Source organism: Xiphophorus maculatus, chromosome 14 (genome assembly GCF_002775205.1).
Source record: "Xiphophorus maculatus strain JP 163 A chromosome 14, X_maculatus-5.0-male, whole genome shotgun sequence".
In the NCBI taxonomy this organism is placed as follows: Eukaryota; Metazoa; Chordata; class Actinopteri; order Cyprinodontiformes; family Poeciliidae; genus Xiphophorus; species Xiphophorus maculatus.
In genome coordinates this window covers 9,741,880-9,764,454 of record NC_036456.1, presented here as the reverse complement: position 1 = coordinate 9,764,454, position 22,575 = coordinate 9,741,880, and the positions used below count along the sequence as shown (strand labels likewise).

At 40.7% G+C, this 22,575-nt stretch overlaps 1 protein-coding gene and 1 non-coding gene across 3 annotated transcripts; both read left to right on the top strand.

Annotated features, from left to right (window-relative positions):
* Positions 1–974: 974 nt before the first annotated feature.
* Positions 975–1,190, top strand: LOC111611264. The gene has a single exon (XR_002753965.1). It is a non-coding gene; the product is annotated as a small nucleolar RNA U3 (small nucleolar RNA).
* On the top strand, positions 996–22,525 carry intu (inturned planar cell polarity protein). Of its 2 annotated transcripts, XM_014471830.2 has the most exons (18): positions 2,147–2,205; positions 2,871–3,061; positions 3,956–4,554; positions 5,918–6,003; positions 9,818–10,033; positions 13,872–13,990; positions 15,464–15,553; positions 17,218–17,295; positions 17,410–17,590; positions 17,731–17,784; positions 18,059–18,121; positions 18,681–18,893; positions 18,995–19,087; positions 19,167–19,583; positions 20,732–20,826; positions 20,913–21,102; positions 21,913–22,055; positions 22,319–22,525. In XM_014471830.2, the coding sequence occupies exons 2-18, from the start codon at positions 2,922–2,924 to the stop codon at positions 22,428–22,430; spliced, it is 2,889 nt and encodes a 962-aa protein (XP_014327316.1). In that variant the 5' UTR covers positions 2,147–2,205; positions 2,871–2,921; the 3' UTR covers positions 22,431–22,525. The 2 variants fall into 2 exon arrangements, with proteins under 2 accessions (XP_023201627.1, XP_014327316.1); XM_023345859.1 differs by lacking the exon at positions 2,871–3,061 and having other exon boundaries at positions 996–2,205.
* Positions 22,526–22,575: the final 50 nt, after the last annotated feature.

The following is a 22,575-nucleotide window of genomic DNA, read 5'->3' as shown; positions in this document are numbered from 1 at the left end:
TCAGGTTTGAAATTATCATTAATAGTAATTATTAAATTGTTATATACAGCGTTTTACATCACTTTCGAATTTGGAGATAGATTAAATTGACTACACACCCAAACCTGAACAGGCATTTTACAATCTGTACGTTTTATGGCGGGCTAAGGCTAGATACATGTTTCCTTTTATTCAAGCCTGATGTATGACGTCAAATTAGCAAGAGTAAGCCCAAAAAAGGTTAAATTGTTTTCTGCTCCCAACCAGAATTGGCAAACGTACCTCTTTGTGGAGTAAATTGCAAAGGACACAATTTATAGATTGAATTCGGAAATTCGGAATATCATTTTAGACAATTAATACAGTTCAAAATATGATTTTAAATCTGATCTGTCACTCTTGTGCTGGTAGGAACTATTTCTCTTGTCATCATTTTTAGTCGGTAACTAAAATCGACGCACTCGTGAGTTTCAGTCTTAAATTTATGTTTTATTGTACAATCTTTCTACCGCTCGCCAGTTTGTCAGTGGCCACTGTAGCTTTTCATCCAAGCGAATGATTTTAACATTATTTTTATACCTCGGTCGTAAATGTGGCGATTGTGTCCCTGTTAGCACGTGGCATCGACGCAGCCTGAATACAAAACCACAGTGCATTGTGGGTAATACAGTAGAGTTTAGACGTCTTTTTTATGTTTGTATGGGTTTTAATTTTAAAACAGCAGTCATTTCTGAGTAATGTTGTGTGTTATATGTAACAAAATGTTTGGAAATTGAGATGTGAAATATATATTATTAAACGCTCATTACAACGTGCTGCAGGATACGTAAAAAATTTTAATATTACAATTACAATTATGTATATTTAACTATTTAGAAGTTGATATTGCTATATTGTACTTTAATGGCACGTAGAGCGCTAAACGTGTTGTGTGCACCGTCACTGAGAAGGGCAGGACGTGAGTACTAAAGCGTGGGGAGGAGCAGAGAGGAGTTAAGACTATACTTTCAGGGATCATTTCTATAGTTCTTGACTTGAGAAATGTGATTCTAATTTGTATGGTCTCGCTAACCACGATGATGAGTTGGTGATACTTCTGCTTGAGCGCGAAGCGGGTGAAGAGTGATGATTGAGTTCATGGGCTCTTCACTTTTGATGACCGTTCACTGTTTCCTTGGAAACAGCGAGGGCGGAAGTATGATCAGAGTGGTTGTGCTGATGGTTAAATGGGATGAACAAGTAATTCTAACAAAATGTCGCTTTCAAAGTGCGGTCCGCGACGAAACGGTGGAAAACTGGCTTAAAACCGGGTCACTTGAAAGAAAAGCTGCAGGTACCGGTGTAAAGAAAAGAACTCGTTGTTGATGTGTCGTTCAGTCGCGATTTGATTCCTTTGAACAGTTAGCGGTAGGAATCGCTCCAGTTAGTCGGAACTGTTCTTGGTAATGAACGGTGCTCTGCTTTCAGGTCAACAGCTATTTTCATTCAATTAAAAATGATTCAATTAATTAAATACAATTAAAAAGTGCAATCGATAGAAATTTGGTAATTATTTTTGCATTTAATGGCGCAGAAAAGGATTTTTTTTTGTCTCTGTTTAAGCAACTCAGGTCTATTTTTCTTTAATTATGCTTCTAAAACACAAATGGTAACACTTAGTACAGAACACCTTCTGTTTTCATCTCCATGTGTTTGACGTCATTGGAAAGCTAGGACACTGTCAGGATCTGTCAATAACCAAACAGCACCACTCTTCTCATTGGGATGAACAAAGAAAACAATATGTGAGTTAAGAGATTAATGCATCATATATTAAGTTGTGTTGTGATTACAGTCTTAAGCTTTCTGTCGTAGCCCAGAGTTTTCTCAAAACGCCAAGCAGATAGCTGGGTTACATTCAGCTGGAGAAACACTCAAGGTTTGAAAAAGCCAAAGGAAAAAAAGAAAGAAAGTGATTGACGTAGGAAGCTGGAGGGAGGATCCATCCGTCAGGCAGCTCAAGCTTAATGTTGCCGTGGCGTTGATGGTCAAAAGTCCTTATTTTAAAGGAAAGAAGTGACTGGATCAGGTTTATTTACAGGGAATTACATTTGCCTTTTCCTTATTGTTCACTGAGAACATCGTTTCAAAACATGAAACCCAGAGGATGTTTAACCTCATAGATGGAAATTTGTTCTCAAATAATTTGGAGGACTTCGACTCCATCCGCAGCGTTCTTCTTTACAGGTCAGTCGGAGCTTGTTCGGAAATTTCATGACTTTATGTTTTGGTAGCGTTTTCGCCGATCGTCTGCTTCTGTTTGCGAGCCGGGGAACTTTGCCAGGCTTGCGCCGAATGCCAAAGTGGATTAAAAATAAAGCAAAAAAAAAAAAAAAAACCTGAAGGTATCTGAGCTAATAAATCAACGAGTAGAAGCTGGATATTCACTTTTGGTCGTGTGTTGTATATTGACATTTTATAAGCTGTTTATGGCGTACACCTTTTTAATTGTCTGAGTTGGAATCCGCGTTAATGTCGCGAATCTCTCATTTCAGGTTAAAATACAACTTGACAAGTTAGCAAAGTTAACCTAACTTCTCTCAAGCTAGTTGGTACGAAAATAACTAATATAAACCAGTCTTTCTATTTTACATAATGGAGGTTTATGTGGATTAAACAAAGACTGAACAGGTTAACACCCGTAAATGGGCGCTGGAATATCGTCATTTTTTTTAATGGCATAACAGTCTGCAAATCCGCTACCAAGACGACGCTTGTGTGTTGTTAAGGGCAACGGTGACATCCACCAATCAGAACGTACGCTCTTGTGTCACGTGACACTCCGTACACAGTCGCCAGCGCTGAATCAAACATGGCGACAGCATTTTTTTTTTTTTTTTCTTATTCCCCAGAAATAAAGTACTGAAATTAACTTTTGCTCCAGTTCGGGACTTTACGCTTGAATGAGATGGTTTTACAACACGATGGCGTCCGTGAGCCCCGGACTTTGTTCTGAAAATGCACTTTCGACAACTCAGAAAGCAGAAGAAGATGGGGACACTGAATCCACATCATCGAGTTTCAGCAGCTCCGACTACAACTAGTAAGGATGATTTGTTTCAGTCTGGGGTTAGAGACAAAAAAAAATAGTTCCAGCTCCGGTTTCAGGCTGCTATATGTGCTATAAAAGTCAAGAAAGATAATAAGATGTTTTCTGGTTTGGACGCCCTTGTTTATTCCAGAAAGCCCTCGTACAGCATGTTCCCACTTAATCTATAACAACATAGGCTGGATGTAGATTCTTTTTTTTTATCTAAATACGTAGAGCTTTTTAAATCCACTTTAAATATGTTCCTATAAATTTGCTTTTAATTTCGTTTTACTTGTGCAAGCCAGAATAAATGAAGAAAATACTTGTAGCTCTCGTATTAAATATTGCAAACCATGCACATTAATACAGCCTTTTATAATTTCCTGTGGCTGTGAAAGTATTCCTACTATTATTTTGTGACTTTGCAAACACGAACTCATAAATACCAACTATATTCTGCGTTGGCATTAATGCCAACGCAGAATAGTGCATTATTAGCGTAGCAAGGATTTGTATTCCCTTTTACTCTGATCACCTTAAATAAAGTTTAGCGCAGCTGCTTGCCCTCAGAAGTCGTCTTATACTAAAGTAGATCCAGTTGTTCTGTGAGGCTCCACATGTTTTGTTCTTTTTTTTTTATTAGAGAACATTTAAAGAGTTTAAAGAGAAAATGACATGGAAACTTGAATGAATCTATAAAGCAACCGTATAAATAAGTAACAAAAAAGGCTCCAGACAATCGCAATAAATCAAACACCATCTTAAGAAAATTTTAAAAATTTTATTTTACTTGCTCATTTGTGTTTAAAAAGTTTCACTTTGTAAGTTTAGAAGGCAAAAGCGGTGGTTCCGCCAGGGGTTTGGTTTGGTTCATCCTGTCTCCTAAACGCTCTGTTTTGGTTTCAGTGACCTGGAGCCAGAATGGCTGGATGACATCCAGAAGAACGGGGAACTGTTCTACCTGGAGCTAAGCGAGGGCGAGGAGGAGGCCGCGTTGGCGCGGGTCGCCGCGAGCCAGTGCTTATCCACTAACCACGTCCGCTTCAGTGAAAAGGAGGCAGAGGTCATCACGGAGCAGGCCAGCACGCAGCGGCGCGGCTCGCGGAGGAAAGGCGAGCCCGCTCTCAAAAAGCTAGCCAGGATTCTGGGGAGGAAACGCCGTCCGTCTCAGCGCAAAGGAGGCAAAGACGGCAGCAGAGGCAAAGCGACTTCCTCGCCTCCAGCTTCCATCCTGAAGACGCAGCCGGGGCAGCAGCAGGGCGTGACCGTTCAGCGGCGGCGGCTGAAGGAAGTGTGTGTCTACCTGAACCCCAAGCGGTTGGCGAGTTCGCCGACGCCTCTGTGTGAAAGAGGAGGACTGCTGGAAGCTCTGCTGGGCCTGGTGCATCGTCCTGCCTGGACTGGAGGTCAGAAAGACAGAGGAGCCGTCCTACAGGACGGCAGACTGACCGTTCACGGATTAATACCAAACAGTCCAGCTATAAAATGTGGTCAAATTCTGATCGGTAAGACCCTCATTCATAAAGTTACCTGTATAAGGCGTCAGGCTAGCATAGCCTAGCATCATATTTCTGTTCCCGTTTTCATCCTAAATGGTTTTAGGCATCATAGCAAGTTATCTAATTACATCCCAGTTTGTGGACATACAGTATGTACTACAATGGGGTTAAAAGTCCAGCATGAAAATCTAATTTTTATCAAAAAGATCATAGTTTCATTTTTAAAGCTTGTCCATGTGGATTCTTTTAACCGTGGTGGTCTACTTTAAGACAGAATCATAACATTTTGTGTCTATCAGCAAAGCCAATGAGTTATGTGTCAAACAAAACTCAAATTCAATGTAATTTTGAATATGTTTGATTAGCAACCTTTTTATCCCGGCCACCAAAACACATGGCTTAAGTCACTGTTTACATCTCCATGAGAACCATCTTCTCATTCTAACATCAACATCAAGATGTGGCTTTGAGTTGCATCGTTTTGTTTTGTATTTAAATATACCACAGTGTCACATGCATACATCTGAAAATTAACATCAGGTCCATAGATATTGAAACTAAAACTCAGAGGACCCAATGTAAAGCCTTGAGGTACACAGAAAATAGTGTGAATTATTTAAGAAGATGTCACCGAAGCAAGCACACCGTTTCTGACGCTCAGATATATTTTTTATCAATTTTACTGAATTAGTTATTAATGAAAACTAACACAGCTATCCTTTAATCCAAGGAACTCAAACTGTTTTCTAAGAAAAGCTCTATTCATCTTTTTCAACAAAATCTGACTTAACAACATCTCTAATTATTCTAACCGAGCAGCAGTTATGCATACATACCAGGGATGAAATAACCATGGAAGTTTATTGAAGTTTAGCTCATCAGCCGAGTTCCACATCTTTGATTTGTTTTGTAGTTTTAATACAAAAAAATGTGGAAAACCTTCAAAGAGTATGCATACTTTGCAGACGCTGTAAATCCATTCTTTTGTGTACGATGTGTGCAGAAATGATCACTGGACTGTTTTTCCACAGCTTTATATGAGGAATCTGCTCTAATCAGTCACTTTTTGTTCCTTGCTGCAACATGTTTGAGCCATTAGAGCAGCTAAAAGCAGTGATCTTTAATCACAAGCATGTGAAGTTGTTTAACCGCCTGTTATTGGATTCCTGCTGGCAAAAAGAAAACAGACGTCAAATGCCATCGGTTTTCTGCATTTCTAAAACCAACGAATAATAAGTACTTTCAGGTATCTTTTGAACGAATCTACTTTGTGGGGTCAGCTAACATGTGGCGTTCATATCAGGGCTACTGTATGTAGTAAAGTTGTCTCATCTTAGCAGATTAAATTGTTATTTTTTTCTCTGTTCAGGTGACGTCCTCCTGGCAGTGGACGATGTTGACGTGAGCTATGAGAACATCGAGAGGGTTCTGTCCTGCATCCCAGGACCGACGCAGGTCAGGCTCCCGTTCCTAAACACTCTGGAGTTCAGGCAGGATTTAACCTGCCGCAATAAGCAATAAATCAATTAATCAATTAATCGCATAATATATTAAAGTGAGCGTGACAATTTCCGTTCGGACGACAGTCGTTACAGAGAAGCTCTCCTTTAATGCCGCTGAATAAAGCTGGAATTTTTACAAACGCTGTAAATATTTGACACCCGGTGCGAAGCAGTCAGTTTGCACCACCTGCCACTTTTGCCTGTTTTCCATGTCTAAACTGAATAAGTATTATTTTGTTGTAAACAAAATTTTGTTGTAAACAAAATTTTGCTTACCAAGACTTCATAATCCATTTAAATTATTATTGTTTTGTTTGTTTATTTTGGACATTTAAATTGTTTTCCAGTTCAAGTGTTACATTTTCCCTCGAAATGAAAGGGTTTTTTTGCAATAACATGTCGTTATTATTATTATATTAGTTGAAAATAGTCTCAAAATGGCAATAATATCGTTTATCACAATAATTTCAGGAGTAATTTATCATCCAGCAAAATTTGTTCTTGTGACAAATTTAGGCAGAATCCGATTACTATTGTTTTAAACCTGATTTATTGTTGTTATTGTTCCGTCTTCCAAGCTTTAACGAGTTAATATTTTAATGACCTGTTTTTCCGAAACCCTTTTACCTGCTAATAGTCTGATAGGTTTTTTTCCTGCTTCAGGACTTCAAAATGTTACAAATATGCACATAAAGCAGAGAGCAGAGTGGGCGGACATAGAAACCCCCCAGAACTTAAAACAAAAGAAAGAAAAAAAGTCCTTTGACTGTACCCAAAAAAACAAAACACAAAACTCCTCATTTTTAACTTCCCAAAAAAACTTTTAAAAAAGCACAAAAAAAACCCATCAAAAAGCAGGAATTTGCAAATGACAGAGCGCGCCATGAGCCGAAGCCGAAACACGTTGGCTCAGCCGGATCGCCGTGTGACAATTTTGGCGCCACAGGAAGCTGCTGTGGCTCAGCTGATTAGAAGATGTAGTCGGAAACCAAATTACATGCAGGGGAAGGCTATGGAAAAATAGCAAGGTTTTCTGGGCACAGAAATTCGCTTCGGACTTGAAATAGAACCGTGTTGCTGACAGACGGGTTTATTTTGTTCATATAAGCGTGAGTTTGATGTTGGGTGGTTTTTCTGTGTGGCCGCAGGCCCACATGGAGCAGACAGGGCTTATTATGGGATGCGTATTAGCATTACAGTCAGGTCCGCCATGCCATTTTCTAACCCTAACTGCAGTGTCTCCGGTGTGTGTGTGTGTGTGTGTCCCATCAATGGATGGTTGGTAAATGACTGACATCAACAGGCTGGAATTTCAATGAAAGCACACTCATGCCTGACCACAGCCGTATAATTCATGAAGGAAAGTGCTGCAGTTTGCCCATTCAGGCTTTTTTCTCTCCGTTTTCCCGACTCTGAGGTCTGAACTGTTTTACTCATGTCTACATTTAATGCGTTCGGGTCACATTCACTTGCATCATTTACTGAAATAATTAAAAACAAAGGTCAAGTTAAATCCTGCTGGTTGTGTTCAGACTTCGCCACTACGACGGGGCAATGAGACGGAGTAATAAGTGGAAAGGTTCATCACACGATGAATCAGGATTGGCCTCTGGCTCCGTAATGACAGTATTCCAGTAAAAGGGGCTAAAATAGCTGGGAGCCTTGATGTAGGGGCCTGCTGGAGGGGCCGGCGGCCTGTGGTTAGAGCTGACAGGCTCTGCACAGACCGTTGGATTAGAAAAATATAGCTTTTACCTTTCTGGCACGGTAATTTGATCTTTTTTTTAGCGTCATATTTGGGCAGAGCTGGAAGACAGAGTAACATACAGACCTACTGTAGATGGCTTTACGGCTTTACAGCTATTATATTATTCCTGCCGACCCAAACAATGCTCATATTAAACCTGATAGGGTTCTTATATTTCACGGGATAGCCTGGAATTTTTTGTCTGTATTTTTGAGGTTTGGAAAAGCATGGATAAAGAAAATGAAGTTAGGAAAATATTTGGTTTTCCAGCCTTTATTCGCTATCCCATTGTTTGGGACCCAAAGATCTAGCCGTCCTTAAAAAGTCTTACATTCATGTATCTTAAATTAAGGCCATAAAATGTATTAAATTCATTAGAAAAATGCAAGTTAGCCTTAAATACGTTAATCTCAGGTCTTAAATTTATGTCATATATGCTATGTAGTCTATTTTTCTCGTGGGACTTTTCTGCCAGACAAAAGTTTGAGTCAAACACAAACATCTTCATCACGTTTTGATTCGAGGCTACTTCTAGCTAGCTAGCTGCTAACATACCCCTGCTAGCTAGCTTTGGTTTGTTATTTTGTTTGTATTTCTTTCTAAATCACGTAAAGCACTTTGAATTGCCTTGTTGCTGAAAATGTGTAATAAAATTACCTTACCTAACCTTGCTAGCTAGCGTTTTGCATCTGTCTTTGGAAAGTTTGCTGGACGATGTTCGTCTTCTGTTGCGAACCCATTCGATGCTGCATTCGTTTTGTTCAAAAACGTTTGGCTGTACTGCTATAAAATATGCATTTTTGTTTTGTGCGTCTCTGTTGTGATACACGTCCTGAATTTCATTTATAATGGTCTTAAAAAGGTTACTGTAATCCAGACATGAAAATGTGTAGGAACGCTGTGATAAAGCAATTCTCAAAGGAAACGTAAAAAATAGCAAGAAACGAACTCTGTTCCTTTAAGACAAAAAAACCCCCACATTTTTAGTAGGTCTGTTTTGATGATATGCTACGATTCTGCATTTTAAAAACAATGAAGAAAAACATTAACCAATAGGAACGCAGCAAGCCCAGACCCTTTATTATTCCTCAGAGTGTTTTGACGTCCCCGCTACGTGTGTTTGTTGAAACGACTCCAGTCTGTTTCCAATTAGGAGACGTCCAAAGCTGACTCTATACTCACTCATGGCTTGGCAGAAGCGTGGTTTTTATTTTATCAGAGATGCTCAGAAACACACAGACTTCTTCCTGCTTCCTAGAAGAAAGAGTGTTTTTCTTCTCTCAGCTGCCATCCTGTTCCCATTTGCTCAGTGATCATCTCAGTACCGAAGTCTTTATACTTCTGGGCTTGTTCATACATCTTTTTTTTTTTTTTTTTTGTACTTTCAGATTCATAGGCACATCGTTGAGTTTGTATGTGATAAATAGGAGGATGGATTCTGACTTATTAGGCAATAAACATAAATAAATAAATGGCTTGATGAAGTAATTTATGCACCAACTATTGCATCTAAGAAATAAAAAATAAAAAGAACATTCTCAACTTAATAATACAGTGTAATATAAGTTAATACATCATTTTCAACAGCATTAATTTAACAAGATAATTATTATTAAATATTCCATTTTGTTTCCAATCTTATTATTAGTTTCTTTTTTTATTTAATGATTTTTTATATGTATTTTTAATTTAATAATTATAATTTCTCTGTATTTATTTAGTATAATTTTTTTAACTTACTGTAACATTTTATTTTATTTTTGTTTTCTACATTCAAAATTTATTTATGTTTCATTTCCTGTCATTTTTTAAAATTTTATTTTGTAATCGTGAAGTGGCAGGGAAATTGACTCACGGGTGTCAACGTTATTTGCAGAGAATAAAATCTGAAAAGTGTGGCGTGCATTTAGATGTAACACATCTCCCTATCTACTTTGCGTTGGTCTATGACCAGAGCATCTTTCAGACATCGCTCTTCTCCTTCACCTGACTCTACATCTGCTTCCTGCCCGCCCGCCAGGTGACGCTGACGTTGGAGACGGCGGCTCCAGCAGACAGCGCTGCTCCCAGTGACTCCTCTCCAGTCCAGAAGACGAAGGCCTCTCCACCAGTCAGCCAACTGGTGCGCTTGTTGTGGGGGGAGGACACGGCGGAGCTCCAGATGGCCATCGGACACATCCCGCACATCGTCATGTACCTGTCGCTCAAACTGGACTCTACATCTCTGCAGGAAGAGGTCGGTCTCTACGCAACCTGTAGCAAACCACTAGATGTTTATTTCCTGATTAGAATCACCGGAAACTGTTCATTCTGGAGTTTACGGAGTTGTTTTTAGTCACTATTTGAGCCAATGAAACATCTGGACGTTTTATTGGACATGTAGTGCTGGTTTAATAAAGTATATATGAGGTTTCCAAGTAGGAAAGTAGACTTTGTCTCGGAATAAGTGGGAAATAAAATGCCTTATATAGCTATTAAACCTAAAATGAGTGTGATCTGAGTCTTGGCTCCTGCTTTTCTGATCTTAATGCAGAGAATTTGTTCACAGCCTGAAAAAGTTTGGGGTTTTGTTGAGGTTTTTTCCATATTTGAATAAGTATGGCGTGAGAACATCAAAGACTGAAGGATAATTTTATATCCAGTCTTTATTACTTATTCTGTTGTCTAAATGTCCCATCGATCAGTTAGGCTTCTTCATTATTCATCCGTCGTCAGGATCATTTTTAGCAACAAGTAGGCCTGTTACAAAAACTAATTTTGCTGGACAATAAATTGTCTCAGTAATGATTACGATGAACGATTGAGGCCTGGTTCAAGAAATATAATAATGCAAGTTTTCCCTCTAAAAGACCAATAACTTGTAATGTAGTAAAGAATTCTTAACTTTGTAACGGGAAGATATTTTAAATTTCCAAAATAAAACACAACAACCAAAAACAAATAGATAAGACCTAAATAAAAACTACCCACATCTGAAGCCATAAATGAAATGATGATTTCTTTGTTAACAAAATTTCCTTTCAAAAAAATACTAATCATGAGAATGGAAATGATCAAGCTCATTTTAATTTATCATGCGGTTAATTTATTACAGGCTTGGCAACAAGGCAGTTCAAAGTGCTTCACAGTAACCAGTTATGTGAAAATCATGAAGCAAATATATGACAAATATGCTAATCATTGTTTTATTGATTATGAATCCAGGGTAACTCTAAACAGGTGGGTTTTTAGCCTTGATTTAAAGGAATTCAGTGTTTTGGCAGCTTTGCAGTTTTCTGGAAGTTTCTCCCAGATTAGTGGAGCATAAAAGCTGAACGCTGCTTCTCCGTGTTTGGTTCTGGTACTGGTTCTGGGGATGCAGAGGAGACCAGTGATCTGGAGGGTTGATGCAATGACAACTACAACGTATTTTGGTGTCAAGGCATTCATTGATTTATAAACTAACAGAAGTCTATTCTCTGAGCTCCAGGGAGCCGGTGGAAGGACTTTGACCAGTTTCACCCTATCAGAACTGGACAATAACCAGGAAAATAAAATCATTGAACAGGGCCAACATTAAATTAGGGTTATGCTAGCGCTGTTGAATTAAACATAAAACTCCAGTGTTTCCGCAGTCTTGGAAATTGTTGATTGGAAGCCACAAGCCTTTAGAGGAGACACTAAGAAGATTGAAGCCAAGCATGCAATGGGTGCTGAGAGTGGACAAAAACAGCTTGGGCCGGTTTATTATGTGAGACGACTACAAATCAAACCTTATTCACAGAACAAACGGCTGCTTCTGCTCTAACCGTGGATGTCTAAACACTTTTCCATCCCTTTGGAAAGCAAATTCTTGTGGAGACTAAATCATTACTTTGGCTCTTAGCAACCCTTACAAACTGCCACTAGGACATTGCTCAGACCATTTTAATTATGTTGGTTCCCTGAAAGCGGATCCGGGTAATTGAGTGCAAAGAAGAAAAGTTGAGAAGGAAATCACAGCATTAAAAGTGAATCCCTCCGGACGTTTTCTGGAAACTACTGCTGTGGACGACTTCCAGGACAAAGGAAAAGAAACGTCAGAAAGCTCCGTGATTAGTTCGGCTTCTTACAGCAAATGACCTACGATTTAAACGCTGTCAGCTGCACTCTGTGGAGTCTTAATCAAATCTGTTTTGGATCAGAGCGTAACAACAACGAGCCATTCCTCCAAAACCCTCGCTTTTTTAAAAAAAATTTTAATCAGAACCAAGTTTGTAGGTCCATTCAGGTTATATGTGTGGACACAGCTTCCCTGTTGTGCACTGCTGCTGTGAGAAGCACTTCTGACTGACAGCCTAATTTCATGTGTTCAGCTCAGCAATCGTGCTTTGCTGTTCCCTTGCTCCTTCTCTGTGTATCTGCGTGTCAGATTTATTTATTTTTTTTGCATTTATCTGGACCTAAACTACAGCGGCGCAGAGGAATACGGCTTGTCCAGAGCCACATCAGCGAGCGGCTGATTTTCTAAATGACACACCCTCTAAACCGTGGCTTTGATTCTTTAGTCTCATAATTTTAGGGTGGTGGAACGTGAGATGTTCAGCAGCTGCTGCAGGTTAGAGTTTCGGATCTGCATAGAGTTGTTGATATGAGCTCTCACACTTTTCACGCGCGCTTTCGCGGCCTAATGGTCGGTATCTTTTGTGGGTCTTTTGCTCCGGTTGCCATGGCTGTAGTTCATTTAGGAGTTTTCAGTTCCCACTCCCACCATTCAGTCCTTAAATTCCCACTACTGGAAGGACTGCTAATACACCAGCAATGCTCCGATTAGTACATTTTGTCTCATTGCACTCTCGTCAGTGTTAGTAAATAGGCCTGTCACAATAACAAATTTTGCTGGATGATAAATTGTCCCAGAACTTAATGCGATAAACAATAATATTGATGTTTTGAGGCCATTTTCAAGTAATGTAGTAGTAATAATGGCTTAAAAATGCAAGGACACTTCCTCGAAGATCAATCAACGTTATATTCTAAGGAACATTGGAACTGGAAGACATTTGAAATATCCAAAATAAATAAAGAAAACAACAGAAACAACAAATACAATGAATTATGAAGTTTGTGTAAACAAAATTGTCTTTCAAAAAAAGAAAGTTGAGACGAAAGCACCAGACTGAAGACTTTTATCACTCAGTTTATGGTAAAAAGAGAGAGGAAAGATGAAAATGATAAATCAATCAAATGAGAACTATTGAGTTTCTTTTAGTTTATCATACGATTAATTGATTTATTGTTTATTGTGACAGGCCTATTAGTTATTGAACTGTGCTAACCAGCTTCTGATAGTGAATAAATACAAATATTTGTGTTTCTCCCTCCCTAAAAGTCACATTGTCGTCATTCCATAGAGAAGCATTGGTTAGATTTAACCCAGCCAAGCGTTATTGAGGTAGCATAAACATCCATCTATTCTTCTACACCCAGCAGATGTTTTGGTTGCTGATCTTCCAAGACTAGATACCGCACATTTTTATGAACCCTTTGTTTTGTGCTGTTTGGCTAACCAGCGATGTCTCTCTGAGCCTGATATGTCATTTTCAAGATGCAGGCCATATTTTACACAGTGTATTTCCAGGGTGTCCACGCATACTTAAAAAGTCTTGTATTTATGTATCTAGAATTAAAGCCTTAAAATGACTTGAATTCATTCAAAAAATATAAGTTGGTGTTAAATACATTAATCACAGGCCTTAAATTTAGCCACGGCAGGACTAATTCATGTCATATATGCTATGTAGTTTATTTTCCTTACAGGACTTTATATCAGGCTACAATTTGAGTCATGCACAGACATCTTCATTGCCTTTTGTGACTCAAGGCGGTTGGGCTACCGCTAACTAGCTGCTAATATACCCCTTCTATCTAGCAAATTTATCACCAGTTTGCTTGTTCGTCTTCGTCACTGGCTCACTTCTGTTGGCAACCTGTACAATGCATTTCGGTATTAAGGCATTAAATTTCATTCTCAGTGGTCTTAAAAAGTCTTAAATTTGAGTCTGCGAAATCTGCAGAAACCCTGATTTCTGAACTAAGTGACTTTATCTGTTTAGGAAGAAATCCTGTACCAGTACCCAGTGTCTGAAGCATCCAGCCAGCTGAAAGGAGTGAGAGGCATCTTCCTTACTCTGTGTGACATGCTGGAGAACGTCACAGGAGGCCACATCATCAGGTTGGGACAGCGACTTGCCTGGGAGATGTTACAATCAGTTTACGCTCCAGCAAAGCAGAGATGGTCTAGATATTCTGTCATTACATAACCTTTAATTCTCTTACTATTTAAAACTTCTAAACGTCTTTTATATCTGCTTGAGGGTTGCGGTGTCTTTCTCCAGCAATGTCCTCTAGAGCCTAGGCAGATTATACCACGGGTTGTGGGAGGACATTTGACCACTCTTTTTTTTTTTGACATCTTAGCATCAACTGGTCTTTCAGACATAGTCCATAAATTTAATGTTGAGTTTGGGGTTTTGCAAAAGCTATTCCAGAAACTTAACGTTTGCTGTTTTCCTTTCTAACGTCAGTTTCGATGTCTGTTTGGAGTCACCGACTTGCTAGAGAACCCAACTGTGTCCAAGTTTCAACATCGAAACGCTTAGAGCAGAAGAGCTTAGATGTAGTCATTATTGCATCCACTTTGGTGATGTCAGCCGGTAACATTTTCATTGATTTGACACCCTCAGCTCGACCAATCGTAGAGCTTTTCTCCTCACTGTGGTCAATTATCACAATCTTTGTTTTCTGGAGGAAAACAATCCTCCAGGAAAGATATTTGGCCCACTCCTGATTTTAGTGACTCTTAAAGGTGTACAAGTAATACCTTTCTTTTTTTTTTTATTGACATCCACTTAATCTATTGTGATATGGTCAGTAAAAACCATGTCTCAGCAGTTTGTAGGTTAGAGCAGGTTTTAGTTTTGGCAATTCTTTTGCTTCTTATTCATCTCAACCTCTTTCATTTTATCCGAAGGCAGCAGTTTTGTTCCTAAAGTTGAAACTTGGTCTTAAATGTGTTTTTCTCACAGGAAAATGATCTCAAACCTGCTTCAGGACAAATAAAGTACGCTAATCTTAAGATCCAGGAGATTTTGTTTTTTAAATAGACCTGAAATCCATTGAAAATCTATAAAGTATACCTAAAAGTTAGGTCAGCGCCAGAAAACTAACGTCCAGCTTTACCAAAAGACCAATGGAAAAAGCTACAAGTTGGCTACCCAAAGCTTGTGAAAGAGGTGCAACCTGCCAAAGGAGTTATTCAAAAGTTAGAGGAGATGTATGAATATATCTGAGGCCAACGATGTTTGGATCAGAGGAAACCACATGTTACATGGAGCTGTTTGTTGTATAAATCTAACTCCCTGTGGGAGAAAAAAACTTCAAAATGTGTTAAAGACCCAAATTAGTGAGAGCTGTGGCAATAATGAGTGCATGTAATCTCTACAGACCTTTGAAATATTTCTTGATCGTTTGTCTCTAATGGCAAATGATAATTCATTTTTCTTCCTGCCAGTTGTTGAGGAAAAAATGACAGATAATTTTATTTATTAAACCTTATTTGCATGCTTTGACCTGCTGAGTTCAGTCGTTGACCTTTAGCGTTATCTTTTTTCTCGTCGTCTTTCCATTCTCCTGTTCCCTCGCTCAGTTCGTCTCTGTTGCTCGGGAAACATCTGGTTCACGTTGGCTACTGGAAGGAGCACAATAACCTGCTGGTCGTCGGTCTTCCTGCTGAGAGGTAGAGGCGGGCGGCATCACACAAACACACCCATGCGACACGCACACACAAACCCAAGAGGCTACTATCACACTGGCCACGGTTGTCATTACAGAGAAAAGAAGTCGGAAGCAAACGCTGGTGCCTGAATCATTTAAAGAAATATATTTTTGTTGAAGACAAGATTTAGGAGAGCAACCGGAAAAACCCATCTGCTTTCTTCAGATGTGTTTTAAACATGTGCTTCTCTACACCTTCTTTGTTTTGAAGATGGATGCCTGCTTAAAGGAAGGAGCCATCGCCAATAGTATGTCAAGTTAGTCGTCAGGGCTTTTCCCCCGGAGAAGATCATTCATGCATGAGAGCCTACAGCTGAAATAACTTTTTTTTCCCCCCTTACTGTCTGGCTTCCAATCAGGTTAAATATTTCATGTTTAATGTCAGTAATAATTACAAAAATATCTTCCATTTGCCATAAATCTGATTTTTAGTACGTTTTTTTTTTTTTTCAAATTTACAACCTTGGAGTCAATGGAAATCCCTTCTGCGGGCGTATTTTACGCCTCAAACACTCCTGGTGTGACATCATGGAATAATCAAAAGAAGTTAATCAATATGTCAGGAGTCGCATTATGGACCTTCACCACTCCAAACTCATCTGTTTAAACAGTTTTACTCTAGTGCAAACGCATGACCAACCCTGAAACGAGTGCTGGACTGGTGTTGCTTAAAGCCAGCGACAGAGAGGCTATTACTCCCCCCCAAAAAAGTTAAAAAGGCAAATTCCAGTTTGTAAATGCCCCCCATGACGAAGACCATGAAGAGTTTGGCCGTTATGGCTGTTGTTACATTTGGAGGAGATTGAGGGAAGCTTGAATGCTTGAAGACACCATCCCCAGCGTGAAGGGACAGGCTGGCATCGTCATGTTGTTTGGACTCCATAAGACATCATGAGTAACGAACGTTGAAACGCCACCTCAAGACATCAGCCAGGAAGTCAAAGCTGACGCTCATATAGGAATTCCTGATGGACAATGACCCTTTACCAGATCAGCTACAAAGTAGTTTAGGGACAACAAAGACAGCATTATGGCGTGGCCGTCAGAAAGTCCTGATCCCTGTCCCTTAGAAAACATGTGAACAGAGCTAAGAAGGCCTTTGTTACCTGTCACCTGACTCAGTTACCTGTGGAAGCAGAAACATTCCTGTAAACTATGGTGAGAAGCTTATAGAAGGACATCCAAAAACATAAATGTATGTAAACCTTTTATTATTTTTGACATTTAGTAAATATAAATAAATTTTGGTAATCCTAACTGATAAACAACATTAATCAATTAATTGGCCTGATTTTGTCAGACAGTGAGAGAAAATGTCTCAAAGAGCAAGAAATAAAGAATGGAAGCAAAAATGTTCCCCTAGTTTTCTACACCGGGAAAATGAGCAAATCTAATACTTTTCCAGAATTTTCCAAACCATGTAGGATTATGTAGAAATGGTGAAGTTGATCAAACTCGCTGAAGTCAAACATCCAGAAATGGTCAATGACCAGAATAAGACAAACGTTCTGCTTCCAGCTGCTCGTTCCTTTTCTCTGCATAGTGCTAACACTGAGTTAGCACTAATTGTGCTGAAGCTGGAGTTCAGCCCGGTGTGTCTTTAACTTCATCCCTGTCTTCTCGCAGGGTCCCCCTGCTGTCCCTGCAGACGGTGGTTGGCGACGTGGTGCGGACGCTGAAGGTGATGTACGGCTCTTTGAACAGGTCGGTCTCTCTAGGATTCGGTCTCTCGTCGTTCTCTACCTCTTCTCTCTCGGATTTTGGGGCGTGATCTTTCACGATTTTTTTTCTTTGACATCCTCAATGTGTCCTCTGCAGCGCGTTCTGCAAGGCGGACCACGCCCTCAGGTTGGACCATTTCTTCTGCTTGTTCTTCCAGCAGCTCATCCAGCCGTGGCGCCTGAGGAAAGGCTCCCCGCCGCCGCCCGACGTTTCTGGGAGCCTTTTTCTGGACGGACTGCCGGCGGTCCGATGGCTCACTTTGCCTCCTGAAATTAAGGTTTGTTTGGCTTCTTCTCACGCCACGCGTGTGCGGCTGTGGCGTGCAGCTTGTGTTCATGTGTTTAATTAAAACAAAATCAATCAGTGCTGTATTGTGGTGTGTGTTGGCGATTTATCGTTGGGGTGTGTTCTCCTCAGATGGAGGTGGATACAGTTCTCTCTGATTTCGAGTCCTCTGACTTTGGAGAAATGGTGAGACTGGTTGAATTATTCCAGATTACAGAAACTGATTTTTGTTTTGTTTGTCCATGAGTGAAACTTGTGTTGCAGGAACAAATACATGCTAGCTTAGAAATGTGTCCTGGTTAGGTTAGCCTGTTTCTGGAAGCATGTTCATGTCAACTGATGCTCTGATTCTTTTTACCTAATGAGATTTGATTCCTTTTCAGCATTAACTAATTACAAAACTCTCCATTACAAGTGACCTCTCCATATTTATTTACGTTTTTTATATATTTTTTTGCAGTCAGAGGACTTCTTTGGCCTGAGGCGTCTCTATGTTATACTCGGCTCCTGTTTGTTCTACAAGGTAAGGGTCAAAGTGGAAACGGGCACAAACTACAGTCTGGACAGCAACCTGCAGATGCTCCAGACAAATAAAATAGAGACTGTTTACACAAGAAGCTCTAATTGTAAAGTGGGAATGTATTCACACCGCTTGGATTTTTAAAAATATGTTGTCAAGTGACAACCACAAGCTTTTTTTTTTTTAATGAATTTTTTTGCGATGGACAAACTTGAGGTGATTGCAAAGTGGACTGTTCTTATTGAACATCCTGGAGTCAGTGTCTTTGTAGACTCGCCTTTTTGCTTCAGTTGAGTGATTCCGTCTCTTCGCTGCTTTACACGTTCAGATCAAACTCAGCTGGAATTATGGGTGAAGTTTAACTGAATAGGCTTTGATCTAAGTTAAATATTTATGTTTGAAGGTATTACTCTGGATTTTATTTAGGCGTATATATAAGTTAAAGGGGGAAGAATGTGTGTGTGTGTGTGTGTGCCACCCTTTTTCAGATTTTAACTTATTTTTCTAAAGCCATGTATGATTTTTCCTTCCACTACATCATTTTGTGCCTCTCTGCCCTCAGTCCTACCTGATTGCCAACCATCTCCCGAAGGAGAACCTGCTGGACGTGTGTCTGTACTGCCAGCACTTCTGCCTGCTGCCGCTGGCGTCGGAGCAGCGTGTCGGTCAGCTGGTCATCTGGAGAGAAGTGTTCCCGCAGCAGAGAGCCAGCGGAGAGACGGCGCCGGGCTTCAGCCAGCCTCAGGGACGACACTTCCTCCTCATAGTGGGGCTGGTGAGGAGAGAAACCTTTAACCTGTGTTTTCGTTTCTGAAACGGTAAAAACCGCTTTTGCGAAGCTACACTCATCTGTCTGTCTGTCTGTCTGCACCTCAGAGGCACTTCATGCAGTGCGTCCTGTTGGAGGCGGGCGGGTGTGCGTCTCCGGCCCTGGGTTCTCCAGGACCCGATTGTGTTTATGTGGATCAGGTGGGGATTTTGTCGCAGCTGATCTGCTAATCGGCTCCATATTGAAATGAAGACGCTTGAAGTCCTGTTGTGTCGTCAGGTGAAAGCCACCCTCCTGCAGCTGAACGCGTTGGAGGCGGCCATGGAGGAGCGGCTGAACGTCCCGTCCGCTCCCTGCCTCTCCTGCGCCGACTGGTTCCTGCCTGCCGCCACGACCCGGGACCGCCTCGACAGCCTGGCGTCCTCGTCCCCCGTCCTCAGCAAGCTGGCCGGGGCCATTCGGGGGTCTCCGTCCGGGCACAGAGGGCGCAGCCTGTTCGGCGAGAAGTCCCGCAAGTCCAGCCCACAGAGGAGCTTGTCGGACAGCGGGAGCGAGGGTCCGATGGACGCCGGGTCCGGTTCGTCAGCAGCTCCGGGTCTCAGCCCTCACTCCACCCCGGACTCAGGGAGATGGATCGGTGGCAGGCGGGACTCTCTGGGATCTGATGGGAGCGGAGGCAGTGCAGGCCTCTTCAAGGTACAGTCATTTTTTGACTTTTGGCCAAAAATGACTCAAGGTGGTAATATTGCAAAAACAAAAAAAACACTTCTGGCAAGAATTGGCCATCTTGTTAGGAAGGTGATGATATGAAGGAAAATTAGCAGGAAGCTTTACTGCAACGTGGAGTTAAGAGTCAGAGCCCCACTCAGAATTATTCGCTTTATTGGACGAGTCACACTCAGGCTTCTGCAGCACAATTAATAAGCACCATATGCACAATATAAAGTTGTGTTCATTTAGTAGATCGTCCAGCCTGTTGAGGAAATAAAGAAGGTAATTGGCAGAAGTTTATTAGATCGTTACAAGCGCAGCTCACTGCCTCCTAAACACAAACATCTCCGCTCCTATCAGTCACACATCCCAATTGATTTGCACTTGACTCACCCTGCGGTTACAACAAGCCACAAAACGGAGCTGGAAGATGTTAAACAAAAGCTAAAAAGGGGAGAAGATGAATCTGCTGACTCAAATTATGGCCTGAAAAAGGAAGCAGTAAAGTCTTAATTATAAGACGCCAGGTTTACATCCGGCTCGGGCGTCTAATTAAAGTTAAGAGAGACTCGGAACACAATGTCTACATGAATAGACGGCTTTGCTCTGCCCAGTTTAGCTTTTACTCAATTTATTAAAATTGGCTCTATGTGGCACTTTTGAAAGAAAGTGACCTAAATCCTGTTTGTGTGATTTCAAATAAGCCTAGAAGAATTTGAAAAGTACGTGTTTGCAATGTAAAAAATTATTTTGACGTTTTGGATTTACAACTGATAACATTCCCTTTCTACACAAAAAATACATATTTTATGTGCTTGATTTTTGTTTTTTGTTTCTTTCTTGGTATTTTTGACTTAACAAATTTGGCCCATGTGACAAAAAGTCTTGACACTCCTAATTTACTGTTTTTTAAACAAAGAAAATTTGCGAGACTTTCTTTGTAATCTTGCAAATTACAAAGAAAACAGACTGAGTTTCTGCTACAAGTCATTTTTTTTAAAGTAATTATTTCTGTGAGGTTTTATTTCTAGAATCCTCAAACCATCTCAAGGAAGATCAGGTAGCAAATCTGGCGATTTTTGTAAAACAAACCTTGGATTCAGGGAGGTTTTTTAATTCCCATTACTGTCCAGATGCCCAGGATGAAGCATCCAAACCCTTTCTACCTGGGGACCCTGAAGAAAACCCTGACTGCCAGGGAGACGGAGGAAACGTACAACACCATAAAGTAATGCAGAACAAATCGCCTCCTGCGTGACTTTATGTGTTTGGTCGCGTTTGTGTCAAAACAGATCACTGTGTTATCTGTGACAGACTGACTTCGGGTACGGAGAACACCTTGTTTCACTACGTCCTGATGGAGACGGTGCAGGGGATCTTCATCGCTCCCACTCACAGAGAAGTGGCTCAGCTCAGCGGCTCCATCCACCCGCAGCTCATACGCAACTTCCACCACTGCTGCCTCTCCATACGCGCCGCCTTCCAGCAGAGTCTGCCGGCCAGGGTGAGGGGACGCGTACCCAAATCAGTTGGGCTTCTATCAAGATTTTGACATTTTTTAAAAATGTCTTTCTAATTCTGCTTTAATTTGCATCCAGTTGCCACATTAAATGCCAGTGAAATACTAAGCCCGTCGCAATGAGCGATAAATCACTTAATCGCATGATAAACTGAAATGAGCGCGATATTTTCCATCTCACTGCAAAAACACAAACTCTTAAAAAAGTATTTTTAGTCCAGTTTCTAGTGAAAATATCTTAAAATACATGAAATGAGACAAAACTGACTTACAAGCAACTTTTCAGAGAGAAATCAGAGCTTGTTTTAAGTGAATAATTCCTTAATGTTGACAAAAAAAAAAGTACTGGTTCCATTGGCAGATTAATTCACTTATAACATGAGCCAAATGTCTTGTTATAAGTGAAATAATCCGACCATTGAACAAATACTTTTTCCTCAAAATTAAGAAGCTATTGACTTAAAACTCCTGTGTTGTTGAAATGTTACAAGTTAGTTTTGTGTACGAAGATATTTGCACTAGAAACTAGACTAAAAATACTTTGTAAGATGTTTTGTTTTTGCAGTGTTGGACAACAATGGCTAAAGAGTTTCATATAATTGAAAAGCCGGCATTTTGAGAAACGCTGCAAATATTTGCCTCTGTTTTGTTTGTTTTGCATTTGAAGGAGAAAACTTTGCATATGTTTGTGTCTTACAATCAAATAGAGAAGCTCGTTTTCTTCCCAGCATCCTTTGCGTCTCCTGCCCGCTCGGTGACATCGCGTGACTCTCTGCGTTGCTTCGTGTCGTGCAGGGTTGCCGTGCAGCAGATCGTTCTCAGAGGTCCGGCTGGGGTCTGGGCCCGGTTAAAGAACACGGGGTTCTGTTTCAGTGCAAGCCGGAGAACTGGACCGACCAGAGGAAACCCGCCCCCACCATGACTTACTGGGTAATAGGGTACGTCTGGGTCCAAACACACAAAATACCGAACCTTTACTGTGTGTGAGAAACAGGCAGGAGGTTCACAGATATTTAAAGCTCTTGAATAATATGAACATGTCTTCTCATAATCTAGGATCTTTAAAACAAACAAAACTTTCACTTCAAACGGAGCTGCTAACACAGACACTTCCTCTTTGACGGGGGTTTTAAATCAGGACGCTCGTCCTCGGTTCCGAGCCTTTTAAGGATAAACATCTTTGCTTTGTTCTGGTTCCCAGGAGGATGCTGCTGGAGCCGGTTCCTCAAGAGTTCTACGTCTGCTTCCACGACTCGGTGCCGGAGGTTCCCGTGGAGATGGCCTTCAGACTGTCCTTCGGTTTGGGTTTATGATGCGTCGACGACATGAAGACTTCCTGCACAATCTCAAGAAAAACCAAACAGCTGCTCTTTTTCTGTGCTGTAGAGTTTGTTTTTCTTTCTTTCCGTCTTTGCTTTCCACATGTTTTTTCTGCAGATAAGCAGTGGAGCATGACTG